The sequence below is a fragment of the Rhipicephalus sanguineus genome, chromosome 8 (assembly GCF_013339695.2).
Source record: "Rhipicephalus sanguineus isolate Rsan-2018 chromosome 8, BIME_Rsan_1.4, whole genome shotgun sequence".
NCBI classification, from domain to species: domain Eukaryota; kingdom Metazoa; phylum Arthropoda; class Arachnida; order Ixodida; family Ixodidae; genus Rhipicephalus; species Rhipicephalus sanguineus.
This window is the reverse complement of record NC_051183.1, coordinates 29325126-29338153: the sequence shown is the minus strand read 5'-3', so window position 1 is coordinate 29338153 and position 13028 is coordinate 29325126. Positions and strand designations below refer to the sequence as shown.

Genomic DNA, 13028 nt, shown 5'->3' with positions numbered 1-13028 from the left:
TGATCCACACACTTCAATCTTTATTATATCAGTTCTGCTTATTGCACATTGCTGTCAGATCAACTCTTGATCGACGAAATCGTCCTTAAAAGTAGTGGTGCTCTGGGCACACTTGGTAGTCCACAAAAGTACTCGAGGAGCGTTAAGGTGTTTTTGTTACTCTCCGAGTACATGATATCTAGTACCCAATACAGTTCCATGATAGCCGTCATGCCGGCTATAACATCGACGACATGAATGTTGAACGCCTCAAACACTACGGTCATTTCTTCGGCCTCTCTGATACTTGTTCCTTCAAAACGAAGAGCAGGGTAGATGTCCTGTAAAAGGTAAACATTAGTATTAGCCATTAGCAGAATCAAAATGCTAAAAAATTGAAAACAGCAAAATTTTTTCAAATGGTGACAACGAATAATAAAAGAAACAACACAAATGAGAGTTGACTTCTGACTGAAATTTCACTGCACACGAAACGTATGTATTGTCACGGGGTCGTGATGCGGACGAAGGAAGCAGTCGAGCTGTCGAAGATTAAATCTTTATTTGGCTGAACTTGTGGCCGCGGAAGGAAAAGACACTTTGCAAGTGATGTACAGCCGCAGCCACGTCTGCGTATAGCGCGCGAGCAGCCGGCCTTGCTCTGCGGCTTGACACCTTGCGGCCGTTGCGGGTTGTGACGCCGCGTGCACAGGAGCATGCGCGGCCTTACAGACGTGCAGGCCTGCTCTGCACGGGCGACAACGTTGGCAGGTGTGCTTGTTTAACCGAAAATCCGCGCTCGCTCAAGGCACTGTGGTCATATCTATTTCATAAGAAGAGGCGCGTTTCGACTGATAACACACGCTGCAAAACAACGCACTCTTTATGGCCGTTTTGATTCTGTGGCCGTCTAGACTTTTTTTTTTATGCAGCTGTTGGCATCATCATATCTTCATATAATCGCATGCCTCAAAAAAGCCACAAAGCTTGCATCGCTGATGCAGGCTCGCTATATCCATCAAAATGCGCTTCGTTTTATGAAATAGATGTGACAAAAGCGCCCTGAGGGATCGCGGATCTTCGGCTAAACAGGCACACTTTCCACCATTCTCACCTGTGCAAAGCAGGCCTGCATGTCTGTAAAGCTGCGCATGCTCCTGTGCACGCGACATCACAACCCGCAACGGCCACAAGGTGTCGTGCCGCAGAGCAAGGCCGGCTGCTCGCGCGCTGTACGCAGACGTGGCCGCGGCTGTACATTGCACTGTTAGTGGCGAACAAAGCGATGTCCGTCGGTCAACTTACAGGCGGTAAAGCACGTTTGTTTTTATACATGTGCGATCGAAGATTCCAGCATTATCAATGGTGGCCGCGTAATCACTCGACGAAGCGAGACTATTGGTGTCCAGTGCGCAATCATAACGGAATGATCTACAACAATTGTGAAGCTTCCAACACATCGCGCCGTGGTCTGGGCGGAGTCTTGTAAACAAACATTGCGGGTGAAACCCGAATACATCAAGATAATACGCATGGCAATATATTAAGAGAAAACTTATCAACGGAAACACTAAAGCACGACATGACCTTCTGGCATGACCGCACGTGCTCATCTAGAAATGACAATTCCCCCTGCGACAAACAGATGCAGAAGGAATGCTCATTTCTAAAGAAGCAGGCATGGTCATGCCAAAATGTCATGTCACGCTTTAGTGTTTATTATAATAGGGTTTTCCTTAACATATAAACTTTTAGGGTGCAATGAAATTTATGTCAAAAGTTTCTATCGTTCCCTTTACCACTGTCTCTCTGCAAAATGAATTGTGCTGTTTCCTTTTCAATATGCTTTACTTTACTAATCACTTTACTAAATGAAATGTAAAGTCACTTACAGGGCCCCTCAGAAATTTCGGCTTCTCTTTCAGCAGCAGTGGGAGGAGTTCTATTAAGGCAACTGCAAATCGATCTGGAAAAGGATTGTTATTGCAAAATCACAGCAGTAACACAAGGAGAACCTAGAATGACTGAACATACTTTACATACTTACATTTACGGCCATCGCCTTCCAGTTCTTCAAGCTCCTCCTCGAGCTGCTTCACCAGGTCCTTTGTTGAATGGCGAGTTTTTAGTAGCTCCAGAATCCTGGGTCCAAAGTTGTTGAAAAATTCCAACAGCTTTTTTTCCATCTTGATGCCTGTTATTGCTGTAAATTCTTCATGAAGCTATAATCATAGAAGTATATTTAAATCAATTTCCAATTATAAATCTGGGCAACAAGTTTCCAGCTAACATAAAAATGCAATGAAGGTCAAAAAGACACTTGGCAGTCAATTCGTCATAGAGAAAACAAAAACACACATGGGTGTATCTAGATATTTACAGAGCAGGTCCCAATTTTTTTGGCTGAACACATTAAAAATTTTTTATATCGCGAAGTGGCTTATTTGATCAAAAGCAAGTTTATTTGCTTCTGCAGGCATAGTTGTTGTCAGAATGATACTAACCTAAAAAAATGTTTCAAATGCAGTTTATGGCGTCATTTCAGTGCTTACATCAGAGTGAATGCGAATGGACAACGCCCAATATATCTTGATGCATTTTCAGATTTGTCCAAATTTGAGCACGAAAAAAAAATTGATTCAAATATTTAAACAAGCCTAATTCAAATATTTAAACAAGCCTATTCAAATCATCAACACCACGTGTTTTTTGCTACCGAAAATTATTTTTTTGGGCAACATCATAACACATTCTCGAAGAGTTCTGTTGTAACTGACAGCCATCATGAGTAAAAAAAAAGAAAAATAAATGCAAAAGCAAATATATAAAACTAAGCAGACAAAGTTGTCTCAATGCACGAGTCATTTACTGCAATCTGTTTTGCTACTGCTATTCTGGAATGGTTGCGTAAACATGCTATTATTTTACATGTCGGCCAGTGTTTGCCCTCTGAAATGAAATCAATTAAAAATGCTTTGTCAAACAAACAAAAAATAAATAAAAAAGCCAGGAGTTAGTGCCATGTGCTTTCATAACAAGGGTAGCGGCTTAGGCTTGTTGGAAATTCATGACAGTAGAATACTAGCGCGAGAACACATGGACAGGAGAGTGAACGACACACTGCGCTTGTTACAACATAGTTTATTGCTGCAGCCGTAACATACACCTAATTAAAAAAAAACATGAAGGTGCGTAACATGCACTTGATTATATACATGAGGAGTTGCACCTACATGTATTTAAGCGCAAGTTACAGCTGCAGCAATAAACTATGTTGTGAGAAGCGCAGTGTGTCGTCCACTCTTTTCTTCATGTGTTTTCGCGCTAGTATTCTGCTTTCATAAGCCTGGTAGTCAAGGATTTGGGACTGTATAATGATCGTATCGAACCATCCACAGGACGCTTTTTGGTAAACTTTGTTAGAGTGTCAACATATTTAAATTTTAAAACAGTTTTGGAGCCAGTGGTCTGGAAAGCAGAAATATGCCCGAAATAGCTAAGCAGACAGCCTCCTGCTCCTCTGCATGCATTTAACATTACAATGAGGCTTTAAGTCAGTAAAGAATGAATGAATAATTCCTTAAAAACTTGACCATAGCACTGTTGTGCAAGCAATGCCTGCTTCAATGTAGTACAGCTAAAGACCCACTAACCTGTTTACAAGCTACTTTTGAAAACCTATCCAAGTTTCAAAAAGACAGCTGGTAAATATCGTAAGTGAAAGCATGCAATGCAGATGCTGCATTCACATTATACTGACCATCTCAACATTTCCTAAAGCGGGATACTTTTCAAGTATCTCAGCTGTTGTTGGCAGTGTATCTTTCATCCACGACCTCCTCGAAGAACGTGTCTGTTTCATTGATTCGCTCAATTTCTGGAGGTCCGGAGCACGCCTCGAGATCTCTTTGGACATGAATTCCAAGTGTCCCATTAAAACATCTTCATCATGGTCATCACATGGGATGCTTGTTGTCTAACAGGGTAAAAAAAAAAAAGTCGCATGAACACTTGTATAAGGCAACCATCGTCCTCCTAGAATTAGGGCAACATGCTGCTACCTATGTCATTCACACCCCCACACCCCATTTTTTTTTTCAAATGGGGCTTGTTGAAACAGAAAAAGACAGCTCATGCGGAGTGCCGTTTTAGTGCTAAAACACTTCACTTACTCAAGCGATGATGAAGCCGTAGACTGTTATTAGCGAGCTAAGTCACATGCAAATGTTACTTGTAAAACATTGAAATGAACTTAAAAACAGAAATTGCTACCACGCGGTGTTGCCGTTTAGTTTGTGCAGCAACGGCACTATCTTGAGGTTTCCGTTTTCCGTAGGCCTCCTTGGCTGCCTGTACAGCAGGCACAGTACTCAGAGTTCTTCGCATGTACCCGAATTTATACTGGATGGATACTTTCCAAGAGTCCTGCAAATAAGCATATTGGACTTTGGAAGACTATTTACATAGAGATTACTTAGTGGTCTCATTGAAGTTCATGCTACATAAACAAATATTTGAGATAAAAAGAAACATGATGTTAGGTGCAACATATTAAAGGGACACTAAAGAGAAACAATGAATTTGTTTAGATTGATAAATTGTGCTCTGAGAGCTATAGCGTAATTTATTTCACCATCATAGGTGTAATGATACAGGAGAAAATTGAGTTCAAAATTTCATTTTTAAATTTTATGTGCGCACGTGATGTAAAATATTTCAAAGCATATTGTATTTTGGTAGTGCCATTTTTTGGGCTTGTTGGTAAACGGAACTTGACGACATATTGAGCGCTAAGAGACAGGGACATGAGAGAGTGGACAACACAATGCGCTAACTTCAACAATTTTTATTTTCAGCAAACGCCAACCTATATATCCATGCACAGTGGCGCCACCAGTCTATCCACTAGCCAAGCAGAAAAGCCCTTTCCCGATCTAACAGGTCAACTGACGGTGCACTTACACGTGTGTCACCTTTGCGAAAGATAGCATTAGCTTCAATTATCTCTCGCACGTCTTTATCTTTATGCTTCGCCACCGCAGGCCTGCTGTCGGGTGCTCCTAGAACCATCGCAAACATTTTGTGGATTGTGTTCAAGGAGTGGTCTATGGGCTTCCGCTGACATGTGGTGGTATATGTATAGGTCAGACGGGTAGATGCCTTAACGATCATCTTCGTAAACACAAGCTTAATGTTAAAAACAAGAATAATTATGGCCATTTGTCAGTGCATTGCGTAGAATGTGGTTGCACACCTATGTACGCATCCTGCAGTGTACTGGCAAAGCATAAAGATATAGACGTGCGAGAGATAATTGAAGCTGATGCTATCTTTCGCAAAGGTGACACATGTGTAAGTGCACCGTCAGTTGACCTGTTAGATCGGGAAAGGGCTTTTCTGCTTGGCTAGTGGATAGACTGGTGGCGCCACTGTGCACGGATATATAGGTTGGCGTTTCCTGAAAATAAAAATTGTTGAAGTTAGCGCATTGTGTTGTCCACTCTCTCATGTCCCTGTCTCTTAGCGCTCAATATGTCGTCAAAAAAATGTATTTTGGTGCCACTGGCTCAACGGAATTTCCTCAAACTTGGTACACTCAAACCTCATTATAACAAAGTCGCATCTGCCACGAAAATAACTTCGTTATATCCGAAAATTCGTTATAAACGTTTATTTGTAAGACTGTGGCTATGACAAGACTATTGTTCATTTACTTCGTTATAACCGGTAATTCGTTATATCCGTGTTCGTTATAAAGAGGTTTGAGTGTATGTTAAGTCTATGCCACCCTCAGAGGACGAAGAACTTCATTTTCACCACTTAGGAGCTACTTAGCATCAAAATATGTGAAGTCACAGCAAATGGTGCAGGAATTTGAATGTGGCGTCACCACTGGCATTTTATTGTTTTTCACATTTTCTCGCTTATTAAGAGTATTCTCACAACAAGCGCGATGTTTTGTTATCGTGGAAGACTACTTTACTAATGCGAGGAAAATCGTTTTACTCTTTAGCGTCCCTTTAAACTCTCTTGCTAAACTCCCTCTTGCCCCTATACAAGTTTGATATTGCCTAATCATTTGCCGAGTTACATCAACAAATAAAGACCAGATCAACAGTGATAAACAAATAGCGGCAGATTTTACACATCCTGTAAAGTTGATTTCATGCAGAGTCGTCAGCGAGTAGCACCTTATGGTGCATTTTCTTGCTTTGAGACAAGTGTTACAGTGTGCATAAATATCTTTGTTTATATTGAGTATAGCCGAGTTCATATCGAAAGCTTGCCAGGCACGTCGCTTACACTGACGTGTAAAGGGCAGCTCATGGCAAAATGTAACGTAGACACTCAAGCACAGATATCACTTTCATTACAAAAGTACACACTACAGTGTGATGATGTACATGACAGAAGTAGTGGTTGTTGACGTATTTCAAAAACGGACATTTTGTGCAAGGGTGCACAGAAGCGATTGAGAAATGCACAGGACACAAAGCCCAATCAATTACAAGTGATATTATTATAAAACTTCCCATCACCAAAGTTAATGTACAAGCGCAGTCAAAACACAATAATTCCCAAAAAATGACAACAAAGTATTGCTACATTGCATGGAAACTAATTTCTTCATCATCAAATGTATTGACGGTGCACTGATGCACATGTCTGTTTCATAGTTAATCTGACCCGCCTCGATAATTTCTCTCTAACACCTGCCGTTTACTCAACTTGTGACCGCTGCCTCCCTGAAATAAGCTGAGCAACCGCATTTTCTGCAATGCGCAGGACGGGGCACCCCGTAATTAGTAGAGTGCTCTCAAAGTCTGCTGTTAAGACAGGCTATAGCACTAAGTTATCTTCCTGAAGGCCAAAATGACGGGGCGCACCTTTCTGGGCACTGAAGAAAATACAGTAGCACAGCACATTTCACGGAAGCAAATGTCACAAGTCGAGTAAACAGCAGGTGTGAAAGAAAAATCCTTTAGGCGGGCCAGAATAACTATGACACAGACATGTGCATCAGTGCACAATACATTTGATGATGAGGGAATAAACTTTCGCAGCGTGAAGTTTTTCATAATAAATATTGCTAGCAAGTGAGTTTTTTCTGTCCTGTGCATTTTCTTCTCAACCGCTTCTACACTTCCCTACATAAGATGCTGAACCAACTGGCCTAACAGATGACTCATATAAATGTGAACAGCTAACACCATAACCATAATCAGTGTTTCCCACACATGACGCTTGTATGGGGCCGTTTCCGAAGCAGTTTGAAGCACCAGCATGGCTTTGTGATAAAATAATTGGCTTCCATGCAGAATCCTTCGGTTTGATTCTGGCTTAGGCGTGATTTTTATTCTTTGCTTAGATGGTGATTCTTCATTCAATAACGCTGTCCCCAGGTTTTCTGCAACACAGGCTGCTCAAGGGCATGTCTTGATAAGACCAAACACTAGGTCTCAGTCACCATTCACAATTTTGGTTAAATTTACTTGGCTGCAGGTGTACCAGAACAGTGGTTTCGATATAATGTCGTGAAACAATTTTCGTAAAAAATAAATGCGAATTTTGATCGAAAAAATACACTTTACTGCCAATTTCTGAAGTTCAAGAGCACCTAGTTGAAGAATGATGCACTCCTTGGACACAATATTTATTATCTTCAAAAATCACGTGAACTACAACATTATGAGTGTACTATTTTCTCTGGCTGTCGAAGGAATTTCGAAGAAAAAAATCACAATCATGGCACACCATGCAAAATACCGGCATTTCAGAAAACTATTGCTGCATACCAGCTAAAGTGAAGACAATAAAAGTCAGCCCATATTGACCTTGATATTTGGGCATTTCTTAATAATAATTCCGTGGTTTTTCACATTCCATTTTACACCAAAATTTTGCTGAAACGTATGTGGTTTTCCAAAAGCCCTGAAGTTTGAAAATAGTTTTGAAAAAGGACATTTTCGGGTGATTTAATTTCTGTGATTTAAGCCATTGTCTACCATTCTACGTAAGTAAACGTTGCGTTATTTCGGTTGTTGAGTCATTCCATGCCAAATCGCCCAATGTTTTTCCAACCATCTCAAATATGACTGAAAAAATTTCCACGCTTTCCTTCAAGTTCAAAACTCATTCTGCTCATTTATTTCTGTTGCCAAGAATTTTCCTGCCGATATATGAGAGTAGTAAATAAAAGGTGTCAATGAAATGCACACAAGGAGAGACAAAGACGTACGCCTTGTCTCTTCTTGTGTGCGTCTCGTTGATGCCTTTTATTTACTGCTCAAGATGCACCAACTAGCCCAACAAGAAGTTTTAATTATTGATGAGAATCTGTAGCTTTGCACCGACTGGGTTAGAGGGCATCAAACAACAGTTTTCCCCTATTACATGATGCAGTCAATAAATTGGTCTTCACGGCAAGCTCATGAAGTGAGGCGATTGAAAAAAATAGTGAATTCTTCAAGTATATCAATAGGTGTAGTTTTTTTCATGCAAGCAAAATCAAATAAATTTGTAAATTTTGATAATGTTTCTTTCAGAAATGTGGCTATTCAAAAATAATAAATTAAATAGAAAATGGCAGCCTGTTTTCTATGCCACAGAAAAGAAAATTTAGGCTATCATGCTTCAGAAGTTTGTCCGTAAAAAATTGCAAAGTTTCCTTTTTTTGTAAAAAGCCTCGACTTCAACCTAAAAAAAATCACCTTGGTGGTCGGACTAAAAATATGCATGATATCTCATTAAAGAGCCCTGAGCCTTATTTAAGCATTTGTGAAGTTACAAAAAAAAATTTTTAAGCATCTGCAGGATCCTTCATCCGATGCAAATGAAGCTGCAATCTGCAACCACAACAACAGAGTGTTCTTAACGCTTAAAAGTGGGAAGAACACTACGGTTCATAAAAATATATGTTGCTATATCAAGGATATGTAATTTTGCACCAACCTATGGCACTGGTCAAACATCATCACTTGTATAAGGTTGTGTGTGTTCATAAGTGCAACTTATCTGGTATATTCAAGCAACAAATATCTTTTTCTTTTCCCACTTTTAAATCATTGTGCAGGTAACGAAGTATCACACACATGAGTGTTAATTACCCCTTGTTACGTAAGCAGACAATGCGGGCCATCAATGGAAGCTGCATGTGGTTAAACGCACTCCAGTAGGGCTCGCATTTCTCACTGACCCAGGCTAATACTCAATATAAAACATTACAGTAAGCACGGACAACGACGATTATGTGATTATGTAGTCCAGATGTTCCGTGGCAGAACTTGAGCCCACGTATGTTTTACTTACTGCTAGACGCGTTTCTTCGATGACAAAACACGTGCAAGAACCAGTAGTACACAACTTCACAAATATTTAACTTTCTTAAAACAAAAAGTAATTTGATAAAACTATCTCCACAAGTAGATAATTGATGTTGCTAGTAATGCGCTATTTAGCATAATTTTACTAGGACAACCTCAGTGTAAAATTTACGACTAAACGAGAGCAAAAATTACCTTTTTTGCAACTTTGTCGCCAGCTGTGCAAGCCATTTGACAGTATATGTGTCTCAAACTATTTTTTGTGTGACAGTAAAAGTTTCTGACACTCAATACAAAATATTGCGTGTCACTGAATGTACTGTATCTGTAAAAATCCCAAATATTAACCATATTGTCCATATTAAGGTAACATAAAAACCCATGCAAACGTAAAAGTTTGTTAAACCTATTTTTAGTGAAAAGCCTACCATCATTCTGTAGGAAAAATTTTGTCCTAACTTAATTTAGAAAGACCAGATTTTTTCACAACGCGTGTTACAAGCTAAAGTTTCAAGCTTTCCGAAAAAACTTCATGTGTGGCTTGCTGCTCTCAGTCAGTCAGTGAAGAACTTTGTTTATTGATCCTGAGGACCTTTTTTACCCAAAAATATTTCGGCGGGCCACTTCTTGCTTAATATGGATGGTCCACCGTTGATATCGCAATGGTCGAGCGCCAAGGCTCGTACAAGTTGGCGTTGAATGACCCATACATTAGCTTACCGACTTACCCAACTCCAACGCACACCACATTTACATGACAAAAAAAAAAACAAGAAATACTGCAAACCACGATTCTAATGTGCACTTGTGCTCCTTGACCCCCCCCCCCCCCCAAAAAAAAAATAGTACTTGTTACTTGCTTGTGCTACATTCTATGTTTAGCCTTGTAGCTCTCAAATTTTTTTCATTCTTTAATCCTAGTTTTTCCATACACATACATTTTGCTTTTTTTTATTGACATGACGGCAGATGTTGGTGCACAAATGAGGCACCAGCTACTCCTTAGCTCTAGAAGTGACAAAACATGCCAAAAGCCAGGTTCGAAAATTGCACGTAAAATAGTGTATTCCGCGTGACACCAGAACGTTACTAACTAGCACGCAGCACACACAATATGCAATTTTAATAACACCGTGACAGTCCGATATGTCTCGAGAATACAAAGAATATAGTTATTCAAACAATCTTATAAGTTTCACTGTTTTCTTTTCCAGTCAATTTTTCTTTTTAACTGATAGCATTATCATAATCTGCCAAAAATTTTCTGTGGACATTGCGATATGCCCAAATAGTAAAAAATTTCACTTACCCAACCAGTACCAATTGTGTCTCTAAGGACAGGGTATTCAACAACGAGTGCCTTTGCAGCAGTCTCATAGAGCCTTCCTGGGTATCTATGAGTGCAACAAAAGTTCAGCTGGTATTCAATAATATACAGGAGAGTACGGAGTCACTTACACAGTGAAGTTCATCAAATGGTGGCTTAACCAAGACACAATCCTTGATTTTGTGCGACTCGAAACTCTTCCGAGTTCTGTATTGCCAATGGCAACTTTTATGTCTAAGGGCAGGGGTGGCAGTCTATAATCACTTCTAGCTACACAGGTGCAATTTGCATGCATGAAGTGAACAAGTGGCAAACTGTCCTTGTTCATTCTCTCCATGTCCCTGTCATGTTTATTTGCACATACCAGTTTTACTTTCAAGTGGCAAAAGACAGGCTAGTTGGCGTGTATCAGATAAATTAACAGCGCAAACACAGGACGAAGAAAAAAAAAACACTTGGATGGACGCTGAATGTGAATTGATTATTTATGGGAAAAGACCAAACAAATTTATACATAAGAAAAAAGAATTTGAACAAATCACAAATACTTGGAAGACGCATGAGCTTTGGCTTAAAGAGTGGTATGCGATAGTGTTATCAGGCCTCGTGCACATGCATCACCTTGTCAAATGCTAGCCTGGTTTCAATTATGCATCTATTATGCTGCAAGGAAACAATTTGCTGTGCGTGTAACAATGGCCGTTTCAAACTATCGTAAAAATGCCTACTGCAACTACAGTACCCCTGTGCCCACTACGCCATAAATCTTCCTTTTGCAAATTACTCGTTGCACAATTCATGTTGCCTGATGTAATGTTATGCTTTTCCCACGTAATATTAGATGCGTTAAAGGCACTCCTGCCACTAGACAACATTCATATAATTTATTTAATTATTTATTTTTTACCGAAGCAGTTCCAACAAAGGCATGGCACTGTGGCAGAACTACTGCTTGCCACAAAGATGACTTGGGTTCGATTATTTACACTCTTACCAAAAACAATTATTTATTTTATTTGCGTGTTTCTCCATTTTGCTCACACAAGCAATGCTCTTTTTTTTTTTTGCTCTCACCCAACGATGCCAACACCGGAATGTCTGTGAAACAAGCTCTTTAACACTATCATGTTAGAACAAGCATGAACAAGATTGGATCATATTTCCTTTAAGTGATGTCAGGTAATGACCTTACTGATATAATCATTCCAGAGGCTGTTCACTTATGACTGCTCGCCCTTTTGATATTAAAGGCTTCAAAGACCTCCCTAGAATGCCTCTCCATGATAGCAGAGTCCTACAATACTTTTACTGGTCATGAAGCTTCCGCGAAAGTTTGATATAGGGACAGGAGCGACCGCAAAGGGTGCCTTCGCCTGCGCGTGGGCATCGAAGCGGCACTGGAGCTGGAATTGTATGGCACGCGTCGGAACTGCAAAACGTGATTAAAAGTACCAGCGAATGTTTAATATATCTTCATAGTGGTATTACGTTCAAGGAAATTCGGGGAAGGCCTAATACAATAATATTTAGCATTGAATGAGCTAGAAATTCGATGACAACAAACGCATGCTGCTTCCGTTGTGTGATATATACCGCTATAAAAGCACGCTTTTTTTCCTGAAGCGGCTAGTGGAAAATTGTGGATGATCCAGAGTCCTTCGGAACTCTGGCGGTTTTTGACACGTGACGAAAGTGCAGTGGTTGCAACTTTTGTCTGCGCATATCAAATCTTTCAGGTTATACACCTGGGGTTTGCATACGAAGTACACAAAGATATGTTTGTATACGAACATATTAATCAAATCAACAGTCACTTTGAATGAATCGGTGCTTCAAAAGTAGCGTTTTACGACGATCAAGCCATACTTCATATGTCTTTCCCCTGGTTTTCATGCTGTATTTCACTCTCATCGGAAAGCTTTTCACAGACACGCACATAAGGAAATCATATGTGAAACCGCCAATTTCTTGTCACTGCATGGCACATTTCCACTTTTCCCGCCGTTTGCTGTCTTCAGGCAGCCAAAGCGTCGGCACTTTTTGTCATTCACCTTGTATCTCGATCAAATGCAGTGCACGCAGCAGGTACACGTCATCGTTTCCGACTTTCAGGCACAACACACTAGGCACAATACAGGACATAAGATGCACACTATACGCTGACTCGTCACTAAACCTTGCACAGACACTGGCAGCCGCCCTCGCTGCCGTCCGTCCGATGCCAGCGGACTGGCCGCAGCCCCGCCTTCGCTTGCAAGCGCATAAAGCAACCCCATAGAGTTACGGCGCATCTTCATGACCAGGAAAAGTATTGAGCGACTCTAATGATAGTGTCTAGGGAGGGTAACTTCTTAACAACCTAGGGCTGCATCCATGCATCCAAACTTCAGTTTATTTTA

General features: G+C 40.4%; 1 protein-coding gene across 1 annotated transcript; it reads right to left on the bottom strand.

Annotated features, from left to right (window-relative positions):
* On the bottom strand, positions 1-10679 carry LOC119401619 (uncharacterized). The gene is made up of 5 exons (XM_037668521.2): positions 10612-10679; positions 3740-3955; positions 2027-2201; positions 1872-1945; positions 1-320 (listed from the first exon to the last, which is right to left on the bottom strand). The coding sequence occupies exons 2-5, from the start codon at positions 3911-3913 to the stop codon at positions 60-62; spliced, it is 684 nt and encodes a 227-aa protein (XP_037524449.2). The 5' UTR covers positions 3914-3955; positions 10612-10679; the 3' UTR covers positions 1-59.
* Between the last annotated feature and the right edge of the window lie 2349 nt (positions 10680-13028).